This window comes from Neomonachus schauinslandi, chromosome 6 (genome assembly GCF_002201575.2).
Source record: "Neomonachus schauinslandi chromosome 6, ASM220157v2, whole genome shotgun sequence".
In the NCBI taxonomy this organism is placed as follows: Eukaryota; Metazoa; Chordata; class Mammalia; order Carnivora; family Phocidae; genus Neomonachus; species Neomonachus schauinslandi.
Window position 1 is genome coordinate 4,994,859 of NC_058408.1, and position 23,796 is coordinate 5,018,654.

At 45.0% G+C, this 23,796-nt stretch overlaps 1 protein-coding gene across 1 annotated transcript in view; it reads right to left on the minus strand.

Moving 5' to 3' along the window:
* Positions 1–23,796, minus strand: part of SLAMF1 (signaling lymphocytic activation molecule family member 1) — a 31,974-nt gene that overhangs the window by 7,123 nt on the left and 1,055 nt on the right. The window contains exons 2-5 of the mRNA XM_044916285.1: positions 16,571–16,909; positions 14,528–14,812; positions 5,508–5,606; positions 2,617–2,690 (exon numbers count right to left, since the gene is read on the minus strand). Coding sequence (XP_044772220.1) covers positions 2,617–2,690; positions 5,508–5,606; positions 14,528–14,812; positions 16,571–16,909 — 797 coding nt within the window. The remainder of the gene's footprint in view (positions 1–2,616; positions 2,691–5,507; positions 5,607–14,527; positions 14,813–16,570; positions 16,910–23,796) is intronic.

The window sequence follows — 23,796 nt, forward strand, 5'->3', positions numbered from 1 at the left end:
CCGGCAGGATTTTTAGGTGGAACTTGACAAACTGAATCTAAAAATATATATGAAAATACAAATGACAGAAAATGGCCAAGAACTCTTGAAGAAGAACAAAAACAAATAAGAAGACATTTTACCAGATACCAGACTTGTAATGAATCTGTAATCTATAATGAATTTGTCAAGATTGTATGGTACTGATGCAAGCGTAAACAAGCAGGAAAGGGAGCAGGATAGAGAACCAAAACGATGGGTCCTCACGTAGACGGACTCGTGGTTTGTGATGGGTCCTCACGTAGACGGACTCGTGGTTTGTGATGGGTCCTCACATAGACGGACTCGTGGTTTGTCCATCTTTTCAATATGTGGTTGATAGGACGTCCATTTGGAGAAAAATGAAACCTGACCCATCTCACACCCTACTCCAAGAGCCATTTTCAGGTACATAACAGATGTAAATGTGAAAGATAAACCACACAGCTTTTAGAAAATGATAGAATATCTCAATTACCCAGGAGTAGAGAAAGATTTCTCAGACAGGACACAAAAATCGTTATCTCCAAAGGAAGAGATTACTGAATTGCTCTATACTGCAGTTAAGAACCTTTCTTTATCAGGTGTCACTGAGAAATTGCAAAGGCGAAACACAGAATGGGTGAAGGTATTTGCTAAAATGTAACTGCCCAAAAAACCCCTTTTTTAATTAAAAAATAAAATAAAATGTAACTGCCAAAAAGCTAAAAATACTTAAAGAACTTATGCTAATCATTTAAAAAAAAGCCTGAAATTCTAAGGAAAACAGACAAGAGATTTAACAGGCACTTTAAGAGAGAGGATATTAATATGACCAATAAATATAAGAAGCATTGTCCAATTTCCTTAATAATTAGGGGAATGCAAAATAAAACTATAAAAAGACATGTCCAACAGAATGACTAAAATTTAAAAGGCTGATAACACCTAGTTTTGATTAGAATGTGTAGCGGGCCTAAAAGTAAATTGGTGCATGCACTTTGAAAAGCAGTTTGGCCTTATCTAGCCAAGTTGAGGATGTGCATACTGTATGATTCAGCAATTCTACTTCTAGGTACATACCCAACAAAAATAGGTGCACATATCTACCAAGAGATACACATGTGAATGTTCATAGTTGGAATTTTTATGATAGTCTCAAACTGGAAATAACCCAAGTGTCCATCAATGCCAACTAGATAAATGAACTCTTGGATATTCATGCAGTGATGGTCTATAAAGCAATGAAAATAAATGCATTATATCCAAGCACAAAGACATACGAATCTCATGAAAGTAATACTGAGGGGAAAAAACCAGACCCAAGAGGAAAAATACTGTAGAATCCCATTTTTATAAAGTTAAAGAAAGAGAGAGCGAGCACGCTAAAATATATTTTTAGAAGTCAGGACAGTGATATCTTTGGTGAGGAGAGAGAGAATAGAGATGAAGGGGTGGGTACAGGAGGTCTTGTGGGGGTTGCTGGCAATGTTCTGTTCCTTGATCAGGCTGGTAGCTATATAGTATTAGAGGACTCAATACTGAAAGATGTAATTTCTCCTCAAATAGATCTGTAGATTCAATGCAATCCTAATAGGATTTTTTTCCCCTTTTCTGATACTTGAGAAGCTGATTCTGAAATATATACAAAAGTACGGAGGGACAAGACCAGTTGAAAACTGTTGGAGAAAAACAAGGTGGGAAGATTTGCTTTACTAGATAACACGATAGGGTAATTCATTGAGCTGACATTTATACTTTGTGCACTTCTGGTATATATGTCGTGGTTTACAGTAAAAAGAACAGCATCAGACACAGTAGATAGGGAAGGCACCATGCTAAAGCTGAAACTGGTTGCCAAATGTGTAAATGCAAGGGCGGAGTTTGCTCTTGGGACTCTCCTATATTTAAATGGAGCCTGGTTCTCAGCCTGGTTAATACATAGTGATGGCCTATGTATTAAACCCTCCAAGCCACTAGGGGGCGGCAGAAATAAGAGCTTTGTCCTAGAGTCCTCTGAATGGCCACATTCTGGTCTGTACATCACCTAGAATTGCCTTCATGTCTGAAGAACTAGAGTATATACCCATCTAACCATATTCCTTTAGCCTCCCTCTTACGCCTAACATACCTGCTCCTCAACTTCATCGTGGCTCTCCCTCAGTCCAACCGCCTTCCATCAGGTCTTTCATCTCCAGCCTACATATCACCTTCCATCTACCCAGCCAAAATCCTCAAGATCCTCCTTCCCTGTCTCCATGGTGCTTTGCAAACTCCTACACTTGGATCAGACCAGCACATCATACAACAGCCTTACTGCACCTTCCTTCTGTCCTCAAGCCTGCGCCCTTGTCCCTAGAGAGGGAAGAGTTTGGTAACAGGGAACCACAGACACTCGGAACCCCAGGGCTGGAGGAGTCGTGTGTCATGTGTTTCTTGCTTCCTCATTTTTCCCTTATGAAGACATGGATGACCAGAAGAGTACCCAGTGTTTTCCATTATTTCAAATGACAAATAGTCCCATCTGACACTGAAGTTTAATGCCTTTTGCAAGATGGACTGGCCAGGAATCCCACGGGGAAACAGGCCCACTCCAGACAAAGAAAATAGAGAACTTACACCTGATTTCTGGACTTGGGCATAAATAGTAAGGCTTTTTGCTTCCATTGTTGGCTGGTAATGATTTGCTTTACCTGGGGAAAAGAAACCACAGTGGTTATCTCTGTCTGGCATGCCCACAAACTCTGCTCAGACCTGTCTGGTCTTTACCCCCCGCCACCTCCCCACCTGCCCCAGGAGTCCCAAAGGCACAAACACCAAGTCCCAACACATGTGTCACATGACCTTAGGTTAGTTACTCCATCTCTCTAATTCTATTTCTCTATCTGTGCAATGGGACTGAAGTATCTGCACCCACAGTGGTGTTGTGATGATCACAGGAGATATTATTTGTAAAGTGTTTAGAACAGTGCCTGGCACGTAGTAAATTCCCAGTATGTGTTACATGCAATTGGAATGCCATTCAATTATTTTAATCTCTATTGTTTAATGTGCATATCTAGTCTCCTAATAAGATTCTAAGTTCTCCGAGGACAAGGCTCATTACTCTTTTGTACTCTCCCGTTTGTCGTACATTGCTTCACTCAGCTTTCTCACCCCTCTGTTTCTGGGGCACTTGATGGCCTCTTACTATAACTGTAAAATGAAGATGTAGACTGTGTAATGTCCTTTCCTACTGTGTCCTGAAGCACAAAATTGTCCTTTGTTAGCAGGACTTCATGTACTTAAATTGGCTCTAAGGACTCTTCCCAGATGCTCCTTGTGCCGCCCCCTGCTGGCCATAGGACTTAAACATTGATGTGTTAATTCAACTCCATTAAAAGATTTGTCTATGTGTGTACGATCCAGCCAGCCAGCCATCATGCACCTGTCCATGATCCATCGTCTAACCATGGACGCCACTGTATTTGGTACTTTCTGTGTTTGGACTCATGGATACCCACAACAGTACCACGTGGGTACATAATATCATCCCCATTTTGCAGAAGAGAGTTCATTTATTTAGTCACGTAGCTTGTCAGTGGCAAAGTCTGCATTTGAATGTAAGTTTGTCTGATGCCAAACCCTATGTTTTTAACCACTGTATTCTGGATATGAAATTGCCAGAGAAACCATTTGAACACCTTCAGAGCCAGGCCATTTTGGAGGTGACAGCATTAGAAAGTGCTAACAGAATCAAAACAAAGTCTTGCAAAGGGTACAGCAATTAATGTAGGTTTTCCCGTAGGTTTGAGGCAAGGATTTCATGTTCCTGGCTTACAAGGAATACAGGGTGGCTGGAGACAAGGATGGATATGTATGCTGAGGAGAGTGACAGGGACTTGTGGGGAGGTGGGGGGGCATTTTTCCCTTCAGAGCACAAACATGCGATGAGCAGAGGAAAGAATGTGAGTTAGGATCCTGGCACCCACTCCGGCTAGGTTAGCATCGCTGCGTTAATCTCCGTTTTCTCAATCCTGGTATCTCAATGTTTCCTTCTTATCCAACGAAATGTGGGTGCCCTGCCCCATCGCCTTAGGCTCTCAACACGGTTTCTGTCTGAATCACCCTAACCTCACCCCTCCCCATCTAACTCTTAGTTGGAGGAAATGAGATAAAAGTAGGTGGATGTGCTGTGATCTATCTAGACTTTCTTATACAAGCAAACCCAGCAAGAGTGCTGTGGTAAGGGCTTTTTTGAGAAGGTTACACGTGAGAACGCTGATCCACTTGAGAATAAGATCAGCCATCGACTTGGTGGTGTGAGGATCAAGTCCTGTCCTCACCGTGGGAAAACCAGCCCAGGGACCTATCCTGATCTGGGGGCAGGACCTTCTGACTTTGGTGTGGGTGGGTGATGAAAGTGTGGCCGAGCACCTTTCCCTGTGACGTGGAACCAGGGGACCCTTTGGAGGGGAGGCCAGGAGACCCTTCCCCTAGGTGCTTAAACTGCAAGGGAATAACTGGGCCTTAGTAGCTACCCTGGGTGATCTTCCATATTGTTTAGTCAGGCCTTAAGCAACCTCACAAATTCCCAGTATGTGTTACATGCAATTGGAATGCCATTCAATTATTTTAATCTCTATTGTTTAATGTGCATATCTAGTCTCCTAATAAGATTCTAGTTCTCCGAGGACAGGGCTCATTACTCTTTTGTACTCTCCCGTTTGTCGTACATTGCTTCACTCAGCTTTCTCACCCCTCTGTTTCTGGGGCACTTGATGGCCTCTTACCATAACTGTAAAATGAAGATGTTTCCCAAGATGAGCCAGAATTTGTGTAAAAGTCTTAGCAAAAAGTGTTCCCTCTGCTGTGGGTCTTCCCAGTGGCACATGGGCCTTTCCAGTGGCACGTGGCCTGGTTGTTGGGAGACATGCAGTCCTGGTTCTCTCATTAGCTGGCTGGGTGAACTTGCATGAGTCACACGGCTTCTCTGTGCCTCTGTTACCCCACTGCTAAGTCACGTAGAGACAACTAACTTACAATTCTCGGAGGGAAATTGCAAGAATAAAAAGAGATTGTAGAAAAGTTTCAACCCTTGGATGAAAACATCTTATTATAATGCCCTTTTTTTTTTGGTCCGTAATTATAACTTTTCTTGAATGAGATCCAAGAGTCCCCTGGATTCTGTGTCTAGTGAACGTTGTCAAGTCTCTTATCTGGACCCCTTCAGCATCCGGTACCTTCCTCCCCTGCAGTGCTAGTCATATTGAACAGGAACGATCTCTGTCATGTCTCCCACATTCAACCTTCTGTGGCTCATCCCTCTTTCCATCCCCGTGGCCTAATTAGGGATCAAGACATATTGAATTAGACTGAATTGAGCAAGGTCCCAGGATGTGTGTATTTAGTATTATTGCAAAGGTGCTTCAGGCAGAAAGCCAGAGTGGTGCAAGCAGATCTGCCTGTGCGGAGAGGTTCCCTGCTTACCACAGGGTCTGATATCAATCTCTTTATTGGCAGACACCTACCTCTTCTTCTCAACAGCAGTATTACCACTTCGAGAATCAAGATGACACCAACGATGCCCCCTAAGAACAGCCCGGCATACAGTCCCCATTGTGTTGATTCTGGAAAAAAAAAAAAAAAAAAGTCAAAGGGCAATCTCAACAGTACTGTAAGTTTAAAAACATCCTTCACGGAAGTGGGGAGACCAAGCCCCGTGCTCTCTGTCTATATTCTTTCTCAGGGGACACATCCATTCTAATGGCTTCAGACAGCAGCTGCAGACCACTAACGATTTCCTACCTCTTCTCTTATCCTAATTCCTCTCCTCACCATACTTGACTTTCCTAATTTCCTATGGAAATGTCCTAACTCCTGTAAGGGTTTTTCTATTCAAATGCTTGATTTGCACCTGCGTGACCACGTATCCAAAATCAGACACATCTTTGTCTGTCCCAAGTCAACATCGCTTGCCCATTTCCCTGGTTTTAAATCTCTGAGGAGTCCTGCATCCGTTTTGGTAAAAAGAACATGCCGGTTCCACCTGCCGTCCCCCCACACTCCCACACCATGCTCATGCGACACTGGGAGGAAGAACGACCGACTTTTGTTCTTTAAAAATAAACATAATAGTACTATTATTGTCCTCCCATGCAAATAACTGTATTGAACCCACTGAACCTGAACTGAAAGAAAAGCATGTATGTCTTCCTCTCAGGGATTCCAGTGCTTAATACAAGTCCTAGAGTAGCAGTCAGCCAGGCTCGAGGTCCTAGAGCTACTTTTTTCTTTTTTCTTTTTTTTCTTTCTCTCCTGTACACACTTCGCCAAATCCTTCCAAGCCAGGAGCAGTACCTTGGAAAACAGTGAATGAGAACTAATGCCCCAGCAAACAAGACATCCAGCTTACTCAGATAATAACAGACAGCTATGGAGCATTGTCAATGGGCCAGGCTTTATTTTTAGTGCATTGTGTGTACTAATAGATTTAATCCTCACAACAATCCTACGAGGTAGTTACTCTCATTACTCCCATTTTGTGCATAAGGAAGCAGGCATGGAGACCTTCATATACTAGAGCTTCGTCGAGGGGTAGAAACGTGGCTGAATGCTGAAGACAGACTTCTTGGAGAGTCAGAGAGACTTACGGGCTTGGGGTGTGTTACCCCAAGGTAATGAACGCTGGGGTCAACCTGAAGCACCAGGATTCTAAGTAAAGTAATAGCATTAAGGGTCTAAATACAATTGACCCTTGCACGGCAGCAGCCAAGCCCCATCGTGTTCCATCAGCCCATGGAACTGACCCAGCAAATGGTTACAGTTGCTCTGACTATTTTGAGACTCTTTCCTCTTCCTTCTTCCCTCACCTAGGTTGGGACCTTCTAAAACAACAGTTCATTTAAGAACAAAGCCTCCAACCATTTCAATCTTTTTAAAAGGTAATATTTCCCTCAAATTTCTTTTGAGATACAAATAAAGTAAAACCAACCAACAAGGAGGTGCCTCTGAACCACAATGTAGCAGATGACAAAATTGCACTGGGAACACCTGCCAAGCGAGCCTTTCTCTTGTCGCCCGGTACCTGCTGCTGACGCGCTGTGGCTCACCTTCTCACATGAACTAAAAAGGACTGCGCCCCAGCCTTCTCTGGCTTTTCCAGGGAGTCAGGAGGATGAACGCCATCTGCTCTCCTTGTCCTATAACATAAACGTTCAGCTTCTGCCTCTCTCCCGCCAGATCTGAGAGGCCTTTGTCCTGAGAGATATTTCGTAAGCCCTAATTTTTCTCCTAGTCTTTGTATACAAAGTAATATGAATCTGTTCAAGGACTTAAGTGATAGGTCCAAGAGGCTTTTAATTGTTAAAGGAGCTATTGCGTTATCTTACCCAACTCACTAATTTTACGTTGAGGACCATGAGATTCAGAGGTGTCCCCAGAGTCACAGAGAAGCCGATGGCAGAGCTGGGCAGGATGAGAACTGTAGACTCGACACTTTGTGTTTTCCCCTATGGCGATGGGCACCCCCCCGCCCCCGGGAAAGCCCTGGGAGGTGCCCATACGGTCAACATCCTCCCTCCAACACCTGCCCATTCTTGTCCCCTGTGCTGTGCTGTGCCCCCTCCCCTTCCTCAACCTTCAGCTGCCCACCAGGCCTGCCCAGTGCTGGCCCCAGGCCAATCCTACCCTCTCTGTGTCGGCTTCCCTGACCATTCCAGCTCCCATTCTTCCTTCTCCCTGGGACTCTGCAGCACCTTGGTTTTCGTCGTGTGTCTTAGAACCTGAGTTGTGACGCTACCATTGTGGTGCAGACCATTTTCAGCGAGGTCATTTGGAGCCAGACAGGTGGATTCAGATTCTGGACCTACCACTTGATAGCTCTGCGACCTCAGATAGATTGCTCATAACCTCTGGGGCCTCAGTCTCCTTGATTGCAAAATGAGTACAACAATATTTAGTTCACAGAGTCTTTCTAACAAGCCAAGGAAATAATTAAGGGAAGGGCCCAGAGCAATGCCTGCAGCATAAATGTGGTGCAGAAATGTCAGCTCCTTCCACTAGCCTCAATCCCCCACCTAGCTGCTAGCCTCTCAGAGGCCAGAGGCCACCTCTTTACCTCTTTTGTCGCTGTCTTAGGACTTGAAACACAGTAGGTCCTATTGATTGATTGGAAAGACAGAAGATAGGTTTGATCTCACATCCAGAGAAGTCCCTTCACTGGTGTTCAGAGACACTCCAGCCCCATCCTATTGTTTGCTTATGACTTGGTTTCCCTATCTAGCAGGTCCAAGTGGTCTTGTACTTGGTGCTCATCTACTTGGTACTATTATCTAGTGATATGAATGTTTATATGGAAACTGAATGTCAGAAACTCTATGCCCTTAGCAATTTGGATAAACATGGACAAAATGCTACTTTTATGGCTTGTTGGGGTCAGGCTACAGAGGATTCCTGCAATTTCTGGTAATTACTTCCTGGTGGTCCTCCAAGTCTTTGCTCGCGTGACTCTGCTTGCTGCAGTCTGGGCTATCCTGCGTGCAAGGCTCTGTGCCTTCATCAGTTTCCACACAAAAAACGCCCAAAACCTACACCAAGAATTTTGTGGATGTGAATCCTCTACTGAAGAGTTGAAAGGTCACAGGGAGCAGAGTCCATTGTAAACTGGGCAGCTTTCCACCATCTGACAGGCTCAGACCCTCTTTTTCTCTTCCCATATCTGCACAAGCCATATCTGTCCCCTTTCTCACACAGAATCATCTAACCCACAGCTGGATTCCTTGGGGTGGGTCTTACCTTCTGCCCTCTAACATTTACATGAAGGTACCCTGTTCTTTACGAGAAGAATTCTAGGAGAGGTTTCTTAAGATGATAATATTTTTCTACCTAATAAGGTCCCACCTGGATTGTAAATTCTTGAAGGTAGACCCTGTTCCTTATGCTTTACTTGCACTGCCCCCCACCTGATACAACATAGGGTTGGGGGGCACCTAATAAGCACATGATAAAGGAAGGTAAATTAAATCAGAAGCCAAGCCATAGAACAAAGCTGGGGGGAGGACTGTCCTGTGTCCTTTGGTTAAGAATGATCACAGCGCTGAATATCAGAAGGTGTCAGAAGGAGTGCAGGGTTACTTTTGAATGGCTCAAAGCAGGAATTGATGGGAATGAGAGATGACCTACTTAGCATATGCTTCACAATAATGAAATGGAACCAGAAAAAGAGGGTGTGCCTGTGCCCTCAGCAGCACCTGTGTTCCCATTTTCAAACCACCATTTCCTGTGATGGAAGACTCCAGCTCTCCATCTTCTTCCTCAGTGCGGACTCTCAGATCGGTGCTGCTTGGCAGTCAGAGCAATGTTGTTCGTTCATTCGCAAAGAAACCAAGTCTGAATATTCCCGTACAGGAGGTTGGGGCCCTTTCCCCCCTGGAGCCTCCTAGAAGCAGCCAAGGAGGCTGGTTGAGAACTCCAGCACCACTCTTCTACTCTACTGGCTGTGGTTTAAACCGTGACAACTTGGCAAGTAGGCATGCCCCCAAGGAAAATGCTGGAGGACCTTTTTTATCTTTAAAAGTCTGCTGCCACAGAAACACAAAAGTTTCTCGCCCCCTTCAAGTCCCCAAAACTTATTCTTTAAGGAGATAAAGAAGTAAACAAAAAAGACTCTGAGAAACAAATACAGTTTGCCCCCAGGAGATCTGAGATGCTGTCATAACGGTCTGAGAATGCTAGATCTCTTTCCTGCCTTTCATGTGGTTCTGTCAGCAAGCAGTCTGCAAGGCACGCAACTACTTGAAGAAGCCAGCCAGCCATCTTAAAAAACAAAACAAAACAAAACAAAACAAAAACACACCTTCTTGTTGATGGTGGCTTCCACTCAGAATTGAGGGTGGGGGGAGGATGCTCACACAAACCATGCACTAATTTGAGATCTGGGACCATCCAAGTACACATTTTTACAGAGTTCACAGTTTCCAGAAAAACCCCTTACCCCTGCCTGTCCCACCCAGCATTGTGTGTCAGAGGCTGGCAGCTGTGCCCACCGTTTGCCCCCACGCTCCCGTGGCAGCACAAACCTTGTCCAGTCACATGGCTGTCCAGCTTAGGCCTATCCATCTCAGCTTCCCTTGCAGCAGCTGTGGCCATGAAACAAGGCCCACGAGAGGTACCAGGTTCCAACCTTCTACCGCTGTTGTCATGCTTACTTGACTGGGAGTACCATGAAGAGGGACCTGCCTCTGCGCATGGAACATCTAGATGACTCTGTAGCAGCGGGTGCTCCCATTATTAGAAAGTCCTTGTCAGAAAGGGGGAGCCCCTGGGGCTCGCTGGTAGGTGTCATTTGTCTCTTCCTCTGAGCTAACCCAGACTTGCTGAGCCAACTTTCTGCTAATCTACTGAAAAGGGTCCTCTTTTCAAGATGAGCTTCCAGGGGCATTCCCTTTTAGCTGAATTACTTAAGGTTTTGTATTATTCATTCTAGCATAGATACAACTATTTCAGAAGATGGTCATGAAGAACAACAGCAGGTCACACACGATTGACCCACATGAACATGCTTTGCATGACTCCCCGAGAGTGCTCTGTAGCAAACTAAGACTTGGACTTTGCAATAAAGATGCTTCATAGCAAGAGACATTAAGATGTCTCTTCCTGTAAAGTAATGATGTGGCAATTGGAAGAAAGATGAATATATATGACTGAGAGGCTGGACAAATGTCATTAGAAAACTGGCATGGTGAAGAGACCTTTAATAAACTCTCAGACCCCACCACTTCATCCCAAGACTGGAAAGTCCCTTGTATGAAGTGTTCATTAAACTAATGGTCACTGCTTTGGTCCAGGCCTTGTCGTCTCTTGATGGATCACTGCAATGGTAGCTCTTCCCCACAACTAGTTTCTCTTTCTGCTGCCTCTGTCCTGCCCCCACCTCTTCTCCACACCACTGAATTTTCTCTCTGAAATGCAAAGGTGCTCATGTTACTCCTCTACCTAAAACGCTTTATTACTTCCCATTGCCTATAGGATAATACAGGACAAGACCCAGCTGCCTCTGCTTTTCCCTCTGCCTGGAATGTTTTTATCTGCTTGGATAATTTCTGTTTATTCTTCAAAATCCAGTTTATGTCACATCCTCTATGATGCTTTCTCTGATTCCTCCAGATGGTGTCCATCATTGCTTCCTCTTTTTACCTCCATTCTGCCCATCACACCACACAATCTAGGATCAGTATTTACAGAAACTATCTTCTTCCTTAAGGGCAAAAATCATATCTTCTTTCGTCTTTGTGTACTCAGCACCGAGCACAATGTTGGAACATAGTAGAAGCTCAATGAAAGTTTTGTCAAACTAAGCACAGTATTTTAAGAATTAATAATATTCATTCACAAACACAAATCAATAAACTAATAAAACTCTGCTTTCTGTCTTTAGGTAACCTGGTTTACTAAGAATGGCACGCCACAGACCAGCTATGTAATCTCTGATGTGCTGTTGTCCCTCATCCTTAGAGGAAGGGAGGAGGGATCTCTATTTGTTTTTTGTTGTTGTTGTTGTTGTTTTTAAAGATTTTATTTATTTATTTGAGAGAGTGAGAGAACATGAGAGGGAGAAGCAGACTCCCCGCTGAGCAGGGAGCCCAATGCAGGACCCGAACCCCGGGACTCCGGGATCGTGACCTGAGCTGAAGGCAGTCGCTTAACCGACTGAGCCACTTAGGCACTGGAGGGATCTCTATTTGTGTTATGATTGAATTGTGTTTCCCCCCAAAATTCATATGTTGAAGTCCTTAGAACATGACCTTATTTGGAAACAGGGTCTTTATAGAGGTAATCAAGTTAAAATGAGGTCATCAGGGTGGCACTATGAACGGCATTGTATCCCTCCCAAATTCTTAAGTTGAAGCCCTAACCCTTAGTACCTCAGAATGTGAATATATTTGAAGATAGGATCTTAAAATACGTGATTAAGTTAAAATCAAGCCATTAGAGTAGGCCCTAATCAATCTTATTGGTGTCCCTATAAGAAGAGGAAATCTGGACACAAAAAGAGGCACCAGGATGTGCATTCACAGAGGAGACCCTACAGGGACACAGCAAGAAGGCAGCCTCCTGCAAGCCAAGGAGAGAGGCCTCAGAAAGAAAAACCAGCCCTGCCAACACTTGATCTTGGACTTCTAACCTCTAGAATTGTGAGGAAATAAATTTCTGTTATTCAAGCACCCAGTGTGTGGTATTTTGTTATGGCAGTCCTAGTTACAGGGGGGCCTTAATCCAATATGATCGGTGTCCGTATAAGAAGGGGGAATTTGAGCAGAGAGATGTTTCAAGGGGAGACAGTGTGAACAGACAGAAGAAGACAGCCACCTGCCAGCCACAGAGAGGAACCTCCACAGACCCCTCCGTCACAGCGTCAGAAGGAACCAGCCCTGCCAACACCTTGATTTTGGACTTCTAGCCTCCAGAGCTGTGAGACAGTAAGTTTGGGTTGTTTCAGCCACCCCATTCATGGTACTTTGTTACAGCAGCCCCAGCAGACTAATACTTGTTGTAATCTTTTGTTAGCACTTCTTATGAATGTACGTGCAAACTGAATCATAGAATATGGACTCTGGACAGAACTTCACTAGGTCACCCATTTCATTTTACAGATGATGGAACAGGGGCCCAAGACAGTGAAAAGACTGCCTCACGTCAGGTGGTTCTCCTAACGGCTGAGCTGAGATCCTCACGGGGCTTTCTCACGACGCCACGTTTCTATTGTTCATGTTCCTTCACCCCTCACTAGAGCCTGTTCCATACTCAGTAAAGCTGGTCATATTGTGCGTACTAGGTCCTTAATGTAACCTAGGTAAGTAAGAGCATCTTCACATGTTTCTTTAGAATGTCCTGAGCCAAGTGCCCCTAGCTAAGCTTCATGAACTATCAAGACTTTGAGATGCACTAATTAAATTCTTCTTAAGCCACACTGAGAAGCATGAAGAGAGTTCTTCCTTTTTTGAGGTGGGCCAGGGTAAAGCACTTGATGTCCTGTCTTTGCTCTAAGAGGGTTGCTATAACCACAGAAGCTTGTGCCCCCAAGAAAAAACCCTGCGATTTTTGTGCACTCTCTCTTCCACTAGTACCTATAAGGATTCCAGGATCAGACAGCTCAGCTGTTACTTGCTCTGTGTGTGACCTTTTGATATCTTTCTTTCCTCATCTATAAAGTGGGAATACTAATATTATTTGGTGGCTGTGAGGATTAAATGAGATTCCACCTAAGTGGCACACAATAAACAATTAAGATTTGTCAGTTGTTATTATTTTAGATAAAGAATCTAAGTCTTAGACAGGTGAAGTGACCTTATCCTTGTAAGTAAACAGAACAGCATTGGGTCGAGGGTCCCTGGGGCCACCTTCTGTATACTCTACAAAGCCTCCTGCACAGACAACAAGTCTATTGTGGGCTGAAGTCTCCTTGGAATGACTCCTGTTCCCTGTGGTGGATGAAAGAGGGAGAAGTCACGACATAGGTAATTCTTTGAAGGCCAAAACCCAGGTCCTTCTGTCCCTGTACACACCTGAGGCATGGACACAGGATCTGTTATTGAAAAGGCTCAGTGGTCTATCTTTCCTGCTTCCAACCTCAAACAACTACTTAATCAGCCCTCCCTTCCTCTGACAGCAGAATAACGAGGCTCTTCTTCCTGGAGACTGAGCAGTCAGAAGGTCTGAGTGCAGGTGCTGACTCTACTGTTTATAATTTGAAGAAACTTGAGCAGGGCACTTAAATGCTACGACCTTCAAGTTCCTCATCTGTACAATGAAGACGATGATACCACGTATCTGGTAAGGTTATTGTGAGGATCAAAAGAGATCATACCATTGAAAGTGCTCTGCCAATAACAAAGTACTACATGATTTATTATTATTCCCAAACTTCACAGTCCAGGTCTCAGTCTGAGAGCTGACTCCCCTGGCCTTTGACTTGCTATGAGATTCACAGTCCATTCCATAAAATGTGGCCCTTCATTATATCCTGCTTTTCATTATTGAACTAGAGGTAAAGTATTACCTCTAGACATGTCTAATCTTTACAACATGTTGCTGGAGTGAAGAGATCATGTATCATATCCATGCCCAATTTGCTGTGCATAGGTGGTCGATAGTACTTATTGATGGTACAGACCTGTCCCACCATTAGTGGAGTATGGACTGGGGAGTCGGGACCTGCCACCTTCATTCTCTCACCCAGCTGCCCTTGCAGCTCGGAGCCAAGACAGGAGGGGAGAGGAAGAATCGCAACTGGGAGGCCTGCACGCTAGGTCTGGCCCCATCATTTCTTATTGTTGTCCTCAAGTATGAACCGAGCATAATGCCAACCTGGTGATTATGAGCAGAGGGCATTCACTGAATGCACATGAGGAGGCTTTTCTCAACTATAGAGAAAATGGAAAGTGTTATTACCAAGGTGGAGGCCACGGCTATGAGAGCAGAGCATTTAGTCCAGGTGAGGACTGAGCCCATATCATCAATGTGCCACGCCCGCCCCCACCAGGGCACTCACCTGAAGATTCTGGCCTGCACTTGGACTGCGGGGTGAAGATCTGTGAGCGGCTGCTGATGGGGTTGCTCGCGGTGCAGAAGTAGACATTGTTGACATTCTGAGGGCCGAGGCTGAGGTGCAGGAGGTAAGAACCGTTGGCTGGGATCAGTGGGTCGGTAGCCATTTCCTCACTCCAGCTGTAAACCACATAGTCCCCTTTCTTCACTTCGCAGGCCAGCGTCAAGCTGCAGTTCCCATTCTCCTGGGTCCAGTTCAACACCTTAATTTCCGGAGTGGAGACCTGCTCTGTCAGGAGGGGGAGGAGGGAAGCCATCACTGAACCCCCTGGGATTCTAAAGTGACCTTCTTGTTAGAAGAAAATGCAGCCTAATGGTAGTTTTCCCTCCCTGTGGGTCTGCAGTGTGATTTATTTCTAGTGGGGATCTGCTGATTCCCCCAAATCCCTCTCTCTCCACTATACTCCTTTCCAGTACGACCTCAGGACAAAATAGGGAAAAATCATTTGTCTTTTAGTTCCCTCCTACCACTACTGTTAGGAATCTGCTTGCTCTTGCTGATGCTCCCAATCTGAGTTGTTCTTCTGTTTTCTACCTGTGGTGTTTTCTGCCAACTAATCCTGCATGGTTTAATTGTCACTGGCTAAAGTATTACCTCTAGACATGAAAGAATGACATAGTGGTGGGGTCTTACCTGGAGTGTGTGCGTGGGGGTCTGTGAGTGTGTGTCTATGTGTCTGTGTCTGTGTGTGTGTGGGGGGGGGCAGGGGTGGGGATCTCACTCTAATGCTGTGAAATGGCCAAGGCAAGGGGGCAGGTTGTATTTATTTAGCAACTACTGTAGGATGGGCACGATTCTGGAATTTTACATCTATCATAGTCTTTAATCTTCTCGACAACTTTCTCAACAATTATAACCTTAGTTACAAGTATTCCCATTTTACAGATGAGGAAACTGAGTCCCAGAGAGGTGGAGTGTCTCACATAATATCACTCAAGCTGAGATCAGAACCTAAAGCTGTCTGACTCTGAAACCCAGCCTCTTTCTTTCATGGTTGCAGAGACTGTTATCTTCCAAGGTAAGAATTTATGTGACAAGATGTGACAAAGGCAGTGAACTGTTCTAGAAAATGCATGATGTGTCATCCCTAGGCCACTATTGGAGTAGTCAGAGCTCTCCGATACCTGGCAGAGGGCTGAGGGGAGCCTGCATACACTATGTGGAGGAAGGGGGATGCTGGGTAGGTGGGGATCTCTGTCCCGTCTCAGAGATAAGGAAGTCTCTCTATGAGAGAGCAGGACAACATGCATGGCTGTTGTCAGGATTTCTGGAAATTCAAAGAGCCTCTGGGCCAAAGAGACACAAACTCCGGGTGCATTCAAGAGGGGCTGGCAGTTAAAGAGGCTCAAAAAAGCACTGGCCTTGGATTCAGATGGACCTGTGTTCTAGTTCAAGTTCTGCAGCTGAGCGGCTTTATAACCAGAGCCTCTGTTTCAATGAGAAAAAGTGCTTTTCCACCAGGTAGATGCAGTACTGTGCCAGAGCACAGGGCATGTGAGTGGTGCATGGGCTGATTCAGGGAACCACCCACAAGGACTTGTATAAGCACAAGCCAGCCAATTCTCCCTGGATTTCAATGTCCTCATCGACGGAAAAGAGGTTGGGCTCGATCTATGGTATTCAAACATTTTAAAAATCGAGGGAAAAACCTTTTTTTCAAACCAAGTCTTATTTGCTAATTGAGACTCTTGGGGCCACGGTCCTGTAGTCCATAGGCAGCTGGGTTCCTTTTCTTTGGGAAATGGGGGTAGGGCTAACTAGTGCTAATCAACTACCATCAATGAGCAATTTGGACAAAAAAAGATTTGTGAATCTCTAAAACCTCTTCCTAAAGCACATTTTAAACACCCTAGACTAGGTGACCTTTCAAGATGCTCCCAATCCCGGATACTCTTGCTTCTGAGAGACGCCTAAATCCTTAGGTAAAGGATGATCTCGGGTGCCCCCCACCCTGACCCGTGCAGACTGGGGAAGCCCCATTATTACCATAGAGCTTCAGCTGCAGACAAAAGTGTCGAACTGAAAAGTTCTCCTCCAGGGTCATGAAGTACCAGCCTTCATTTTCCTTTCTGCTTTCCAGGATCCCCAGGCTCAGGTTTTCTAGATGAAATGTATAGCCATTTTCCAGATAGCGTGGAGAACCGCCTTCTGGAAGATCCAGAGACACTATTTTCTTCTTGACACTGTTTCCCGGTGATTCTGCTCTGGTGACGAGGATGTGGATGCTCTTGTTCATGCTCTTACTTATCCCTTCAGATGCCAGGGACAGCAGTAAACTGCTTCCCAACTGCTCAGGTATCTCTGGGCAATTCATCAAGCTCTCACCTGTGTGAGGAAGAATACGAAAGTCCCTTTTTGTAGGGGCTTTTGAGAATCACATCCTGTCTGTGGATCAGGAATGACAGATGGAAGGTCCTCCCTCTTCCTCTTGCACTATCCCTGGGGTTGCCAGGTCCTTAATAGCCTATAAAAATGGTCATGACAGTCCCACTATATTCTCAATATTTCAAAAATCCCAATGTAAATCTTAAAATTACTTACAAAGGAGATGTACAGACTAACTAGGACACTGGGTTTCTTTGATCTGGGAGATAATTCTGTCAACTCAGATTTATTTATTTATTTATTTATTTTTAAAGATTTTATTTATTTATTTTGAGAGAGAGAATGAGAGAGAGAGAGCACATGAGAGGGGGGAGGGTCAGAAGGAGAAGCAGACCCCCTGCTGAGCAAGGAGCCCGATATGGGACTCGATCCCGGGACTCTAGGATCATGACCTGAGCCGAAGGCAGTCGCCTAACCAACTGAGCCACCCAGGCGCCCCTGTCAACTCAGATTTATAGTTAAGGCACAGAGAAGTTAAATGACATCCCTAAAGTCACACAACCAGCAACTGGTCTAGAAGCCAGGTCTGCTAATTCCTTCTTCTCACCACCACTGGGTACATAGTATGAAGGGCAGAGAGCAACTGAAGCTGATTTTGAGCTCGTGAGCCCAGGAGACCAAGGCTACAGAGCATCATTTCAGATAATGAAGAAAGAGAAAAGTCTGAGGGATGTGGAGCTAGGAGAGTGGTGAGCCCAGTGTTCAAACTGTGGAATTCTTGCTCTCAAAAAGACCATAAGATAGCTTCTAATATCAAGGGTAAGAAATTATTTTATTTCCCTTTTTCAAAAGAGCTGAGCCAACAACAACCACCAAAAAAAAAACCCCAAAAAAACAACAACAAAAAACCACACCCTTTCAAGTCACTGTAAGAGATCCTACTGCTGACTATTTAACACCTCCCCTCTCCTCAAACCAATGGCCTCCGCTGATGACTCTGCTTCTCATTGCACTGAAAATGTAGAAGAAATGAGAAGAGAACTTCCATTTGAAACTACCACCGAGAAACCCACCTACCCAGATGGATGGTCTATGCTCCCATTAAGGTTAGCCTCTTCCATCATGAACACTCACCCACCTCAAGCCTTTGCTCTTGCAATAGCCCCCACCCCTTGCACCATCAGCTTTATTACTGGTGTAGAATGTTGTGGGTTATTTCCATCAACACACTACATTCCAACCTGTAACTTCCCTCATCTTACAAACCCCTACCCTGACCCCAGGTTCATCCCTGGCTGCTGCCTCATTTCTCTCTTTTCCTTTATTGCAAAGTCCTTTAATGTGTGTTTGTATTTTCTGTTTCTGTTTCCTGACTCATTTTTCCTGTACCTACTCTTAGCAGGTGCTCTTCCCTACTACTCACTGGAACCACTCTTATCAAGGTCACTGTATGTGCCATGGTGCTGAGTCCATTCTCCATCCTCATCTTGCTTCCTCAGGAGCACTTGACATGGTTCATCAGTCCCTCTTTGAAACACTGCCTTCATTCAACCCCTGGAACCCCACTCTCCCGGTTTCCTTCCTATTTCACTGGCTTCTTCTCCTCAGTCTCCTTGCCTGGAACCTGCTGCTCTTAAAGACCTCTAAATATTGGATCATCCCAGGACTTAGTACTCTGATCTCGTCCCTCCCAGCCACACTCATCCAGTCACATGGGTTGACGTACTTCTGGAACACTTGCATAGATAGATCTCCCACCCAAACTGCCTACATGGATCAGTATTTGGAGGTCGAAAGGGCATTGCAAACTTAGCAAACAAACTCTTGGCTCCAAAGCCCCTCCCACCGACAACATTACAACTCCCCCAGATTCTGAGACCAAGACATTCGGAATCATGCTTGACTCATTTCCTTCTCTCATACTCCTTATGGAGTCTATCAGCAACTCCTATTGGCTCTAACTTCAGAACATGTCTGCAATCCAAGCACCTCAAACCTCCCTCATTTCTGCCACCGGAGTCACAGCCTGACATGGCCATTGGCTTCCAACTAATCTCCTGGCATCCGTGCGGTAGACAGAGTCATCTTTTTAAACCTGTGCCAGATTTTGTCTCTCCCCTGCTTTAAAACTTCCAGGGATTTCTGAAACCCATAGAAAAAATATCCACAGGCTTTGTTATGGCTTCGAAGACTCTGGGTAACCCCGTCCCTGACCCCTCTCCTTCCCTCTCTCTCCACTCACTGCACTATGGTCATACTGGCTCAAACACCTCATCAAGAACATTCCCTCCTCAGAGCTTTTGCTTCTGCCGTTTTCTAGATATCTTTTTTCTTTATATATCAGGATAGCTCACTCCCTCACTTTATTTTAGGTTTCTGCTCAAAAAATTATCCCCTCTAGGGGAAGAATGAAAGGGGGGAAATCGGAGGGGTAGACGAACCATGAGAGACGATGGACTCTGAAAAACCAACTGAGGGTTCTAGAGGGGAGGGGGGTGGGAGGATGGGTTAGCCTGGTGGTGGGTATTGAGGAGGGCACGTTCTGCATGGAGCACTGGGTGTCATACGCAAACAATGAATCACGGAACACTACATCAAAAACTAATGATGTAATGTATGGTGATTAATATAACATAAAAAAATTATCTCCTCTGAGAAACCTGCTCTGACCATCCTATATAAAATAAGCACCCCTTCTGACTGCACACTTACCCCTTTCTGATGATATATCGTACATTATTTTATTTTATTTTTGTGTCCCTGGTTAGGATGCAAACTCTTCGAGAGGAAGAATTTCATTCTGTTCATTGGCTTTTTTTTTTTTTAAGATTTTATTTATTTATTTGACAGAGAGAGACACAGCGAGAGAGGGAACACAAGCAGGGGGGAGTGGGAGAGGGAGAAGCAGTCCTCCTGCCTAGCAGGGAGCCCGATGCGGGGCTCAATCCCAGGACCCTGGGATCATGACCTGAGCCGAAGGCAGACACTTAATGACTGAGCCACCCAGGCACCTCTCTGTTCATTGTTTTGTGTCTAAGACCTACAACAGTAGTTAACCCACAAAACATGTATATGGTAGGCATTTAATAAATACCTGTTCAAAATATGAGTGCTGAAAGCTACGTTACCTGACTAAAATCTCTTTTATTTAGCTTTGTCCATTATGTAACTGAACTTAATAACTGAACTTAACCATAAGCTAATTCTCATAAAAGAATGAGCCCATGACTCAGAGAGAGATTGCTTCAGTTGATAAGGAAGCCAGAGAAGTAAAACAAAACCGCCTGCTTAAGGAGTGCAGCCACCTAGGAAGGACATCATTGACTTGTGGCTCACATGGGCTGTTGGAGAATTGGACAAACTGGTCCAGATGTTCTTGATACCAAAATGCCCTGAAATCCCAACACGGGCCCATAAAGGGCCCAGCTAGTATCAGGCTGGAGATCCAGAGATTGGGAGAGAACAATAGGCAGTCCACCTGGGCTGAAATTAGGGTGAGATTGGTGGAGACTAGTAACGATTAAGGAAAAGTGAGGGGAAGGGAGGATATAAGATGGAATAGGGAGGAGCCACCACCACCACCAAAGAAATCAATGAAAGAAAATAGGAAGGGAAAGAGAAAAAGAAAAGAAGGAGCAGATGGGAGGGCAGTCTGGGCAGCATCTGCACACTCACGCACGGGGAGTGAGATCAAAAATCGGTCAGGAAGAAACCCTCACACCCTGCAGCCCACATGAAGAACGGCGATCTCACAACCGCGTGTGTGTGAGTGGCTGGGTCTGGAAGGGATACCAGAAACCAGCACCACCCAAGCACAAGTGGAAAAACAAGTGGGGACTTTAAAGTGGTTCACAGAACACTTCAAGTGGAGTCCCCGCTCCCGAAACATCCTACTGCCTGATGCGTGTTTTCCAGCCAGGCTGTGATTCAGTCAGCCCTGTTTACTCAAGAGTCTGGAGGAAACATTTGTAGCCATTAACACCAACTCACTTTCTTCAAGGGTAATTCTCCTTAGAAAGTAGAGTGATTCACATGGACCCGTGGATATTTTCCTGAAATGAGCCCCATTTGGCCAACCCTTCACAAGATGGGATTCTACCTAATGATAACCACTCGCTTTGTTTTGCCGGGTCATAACACGTTCACATGGGCTCCCAGCCTCTCGCCACAGCTTTCAGGGAGAGGAGGCGGGGATCTCTCCAGGCCTCACACTTCTTACAGCAAATCTAGGCCCCGGAAGAGAAGCTGCTCTTTAACCTCCAGTCCCAAGAGCCATCCTCTTCACCACCACCGCCCCCCGCCCCCCGTTCCTTGATGCTGCTGGGTCTTTCTGACTCAGAGTACTGGCATTTCCATGCCCCAGCCTGAACACCAGTTACTGCCCTCTTTTTTCCTGACTAACTCCTTCCGTGCTTCCCGTCTCTGCCTCTGACCCCTAGCCTCATCCAGGCCTCCCTCCAGTGCCTTTTGATGTCCCCTTCACATCACTCATCACGCTTTTAACTCTGATTCTATGCCTGTCATCCTTACTCGGGAATAAGCTTCTGAGAGTAGTGACTATGTCTGTTTTGTCCACTTATAGTCCTAACACCCACCGGGGACATAGAGGAAACTCAGTAAATCCTTATTGCTCAAGAGAATGAAAAACTGAATGAGTGAGCAAATGGCAACAGAGTCTAAGTTGCCCCCTTCTCTGAAAGCAGAATGTACTCTGTTTCATCTGTAAAACATCCCTGAGAAGTACAGTGTGGGAGGAAATGATGGGAACCCTTCTCCCTGCTTACCAGCTGAGCAGATGGAAAAGCCTTGGCTATGGACCCTAGGCCTCAAGCTCAGCAGACCACTTGCCATCCCCCTGAACACTCGCAACACCTCACCTCTGCATTGGTGCCTTCATCTGGAATACGCTCTTCGAGTTTTACAAAAATCCAGCGTATATATTTGGGAAGATACACAAGGAACTGGTGATAGCAGTTGCCTCCAGCAGGGGGGATAGGAGGGGAATTTGTCTCCATTGTATATACCCTTTTGTACTTTTGAGTTTTAAATAGACATATGTATGATACTCTTCCAATAAACAAACTAGCTAATAAAAAAATTAAATGAAAACTTACATGATGAAAGAAGCTCCTATCCACTTTCCCAATGCCAGATCAAACACTTCCATATGCCCTCTACTTCCTTCTATAATTTTATCAACTTCTCTCACCTTCTGAATATTCCTACACTTCATTTCAATTCAATTAAAATCAACTTATATGTTCCAATTATAGATAGCATATTCTAATTTTTACCATGGACCTGGATACAAATTTTAACATGCCTCCCACTCCCACCAAACATAAGTTTATCCAGGTTCATTTATTGAGGTCTCTGAAGTCAAGCTGTGTGACTACGGAGAAAGGGCTAAACTTCTCTGTGCCTCTCATTCCTTCTTCTATAAAATTGTAATTGTAACAATAATAACATATCTCATAGAGTTGGTGTGAGAATTAAGTGAATAATACACATAGCACTTAGGACAGTGCCTGGTATACTGCAAGCAGGCTGTACATACTATTATTATTCATTCAACAATCATTTGTGGCAGGGCTCTGATATGCCCTGATATGTCAGGTGCTGGGCAAAGGCTGTGGATGTTCATTTTGCTTCCCGCACGCCTCGCACAATGCCTGCCACATCGCGTGTCCTTAACAGATAGTTACTCAGTGGGATTGTCCAAAGTCAGTCTATGGATAAAACCAATCAGCCCTGATGTTCTGATTTCCAGTCTGGTGCTGGAGATGTGAAGGTGATGGCATTGTATCCCAGTATTAAATCTCCTGAGAAAAAAGTATCCCAGTATTAAATCTTTTGAGAAGTGCTTAGATCTACATCTTGGGATAGAATGGCCCGGTGAACAAAGATGGGCCAAGTCTGGAACCCACACACTTGTCCTTCATGTGTGTGAAGGAGATGGGGCAGACCCACATGGAGGAATACAAAGTCCCCCTGGGGCAACTCATCAGTTGTAAGAGATGCAACCCTCTGGTGGGGGATGCTTATAATAGGGAGGCCATGTATGTGTGGGAGTAGGGGGAAATCTTGATACCTTCTGCTCACTTTTGCTGTGAACCCAAAATTTCTCCAAAAATAAAGTCTATTTTCAAAATATACCGTTGAGGGAATGGAAAATTCGCTTTATTGGCGGAAGGGACATGTGGATTTTTGATTTTACAATTCTGACAGGGAATTGGGAGGCAAGCTGAGTAGGGATGGGAAGGAGGGTGGGTCCTGATTTTACAAGAATCGCACTTCTTGGTTGAGTAACTGTCGTGGTTGACCTGTCCCACTTGCAAAGCTTTTCCATCTGTGTTTAATTGGGGTTTCACAAAAGGGTGTGTATTTAAAAATAAAAACACTAAAAATGTGCATATTTCAGAGAAAACGGAATGCAAGGAAGACAGACGTTACAGGTTGGGTAATCACGCCCCACGGGGCGGTATTGCTTCTCACTAACAAGGGACCTCCAAACCTCCAGTGGAGCGCTGTCAGCACCTGGTGCCGTGGGGACACCATGGGCCAGGCTGGCCAGCAGGCAAGCAAGCACAGAGATTTAAAAAGTCCAGCTCACTGTTCACTTGATAGTGAACACTCCTGATAGTCACTGAAAAATATCCCCAAATGGTAGAGTCACAAATGAGGTGCACTGGGAAGTCTTGGCTCTCTCTTTGGTGGCTTAAAGTGGTTCAGTTTGGCTTTCTGAACCCTGAGCTCGATCACCCCTTCCCTAGACCTCAGAAAGCAATTGCTATGGGTCTGCCTGATTCTGAGGGAAACAGGGGGTCAATAAATGTCCTCTTTATCTGGGAGTCTAGCAAAAGATAGATCCCATGCACAGCCTCTCC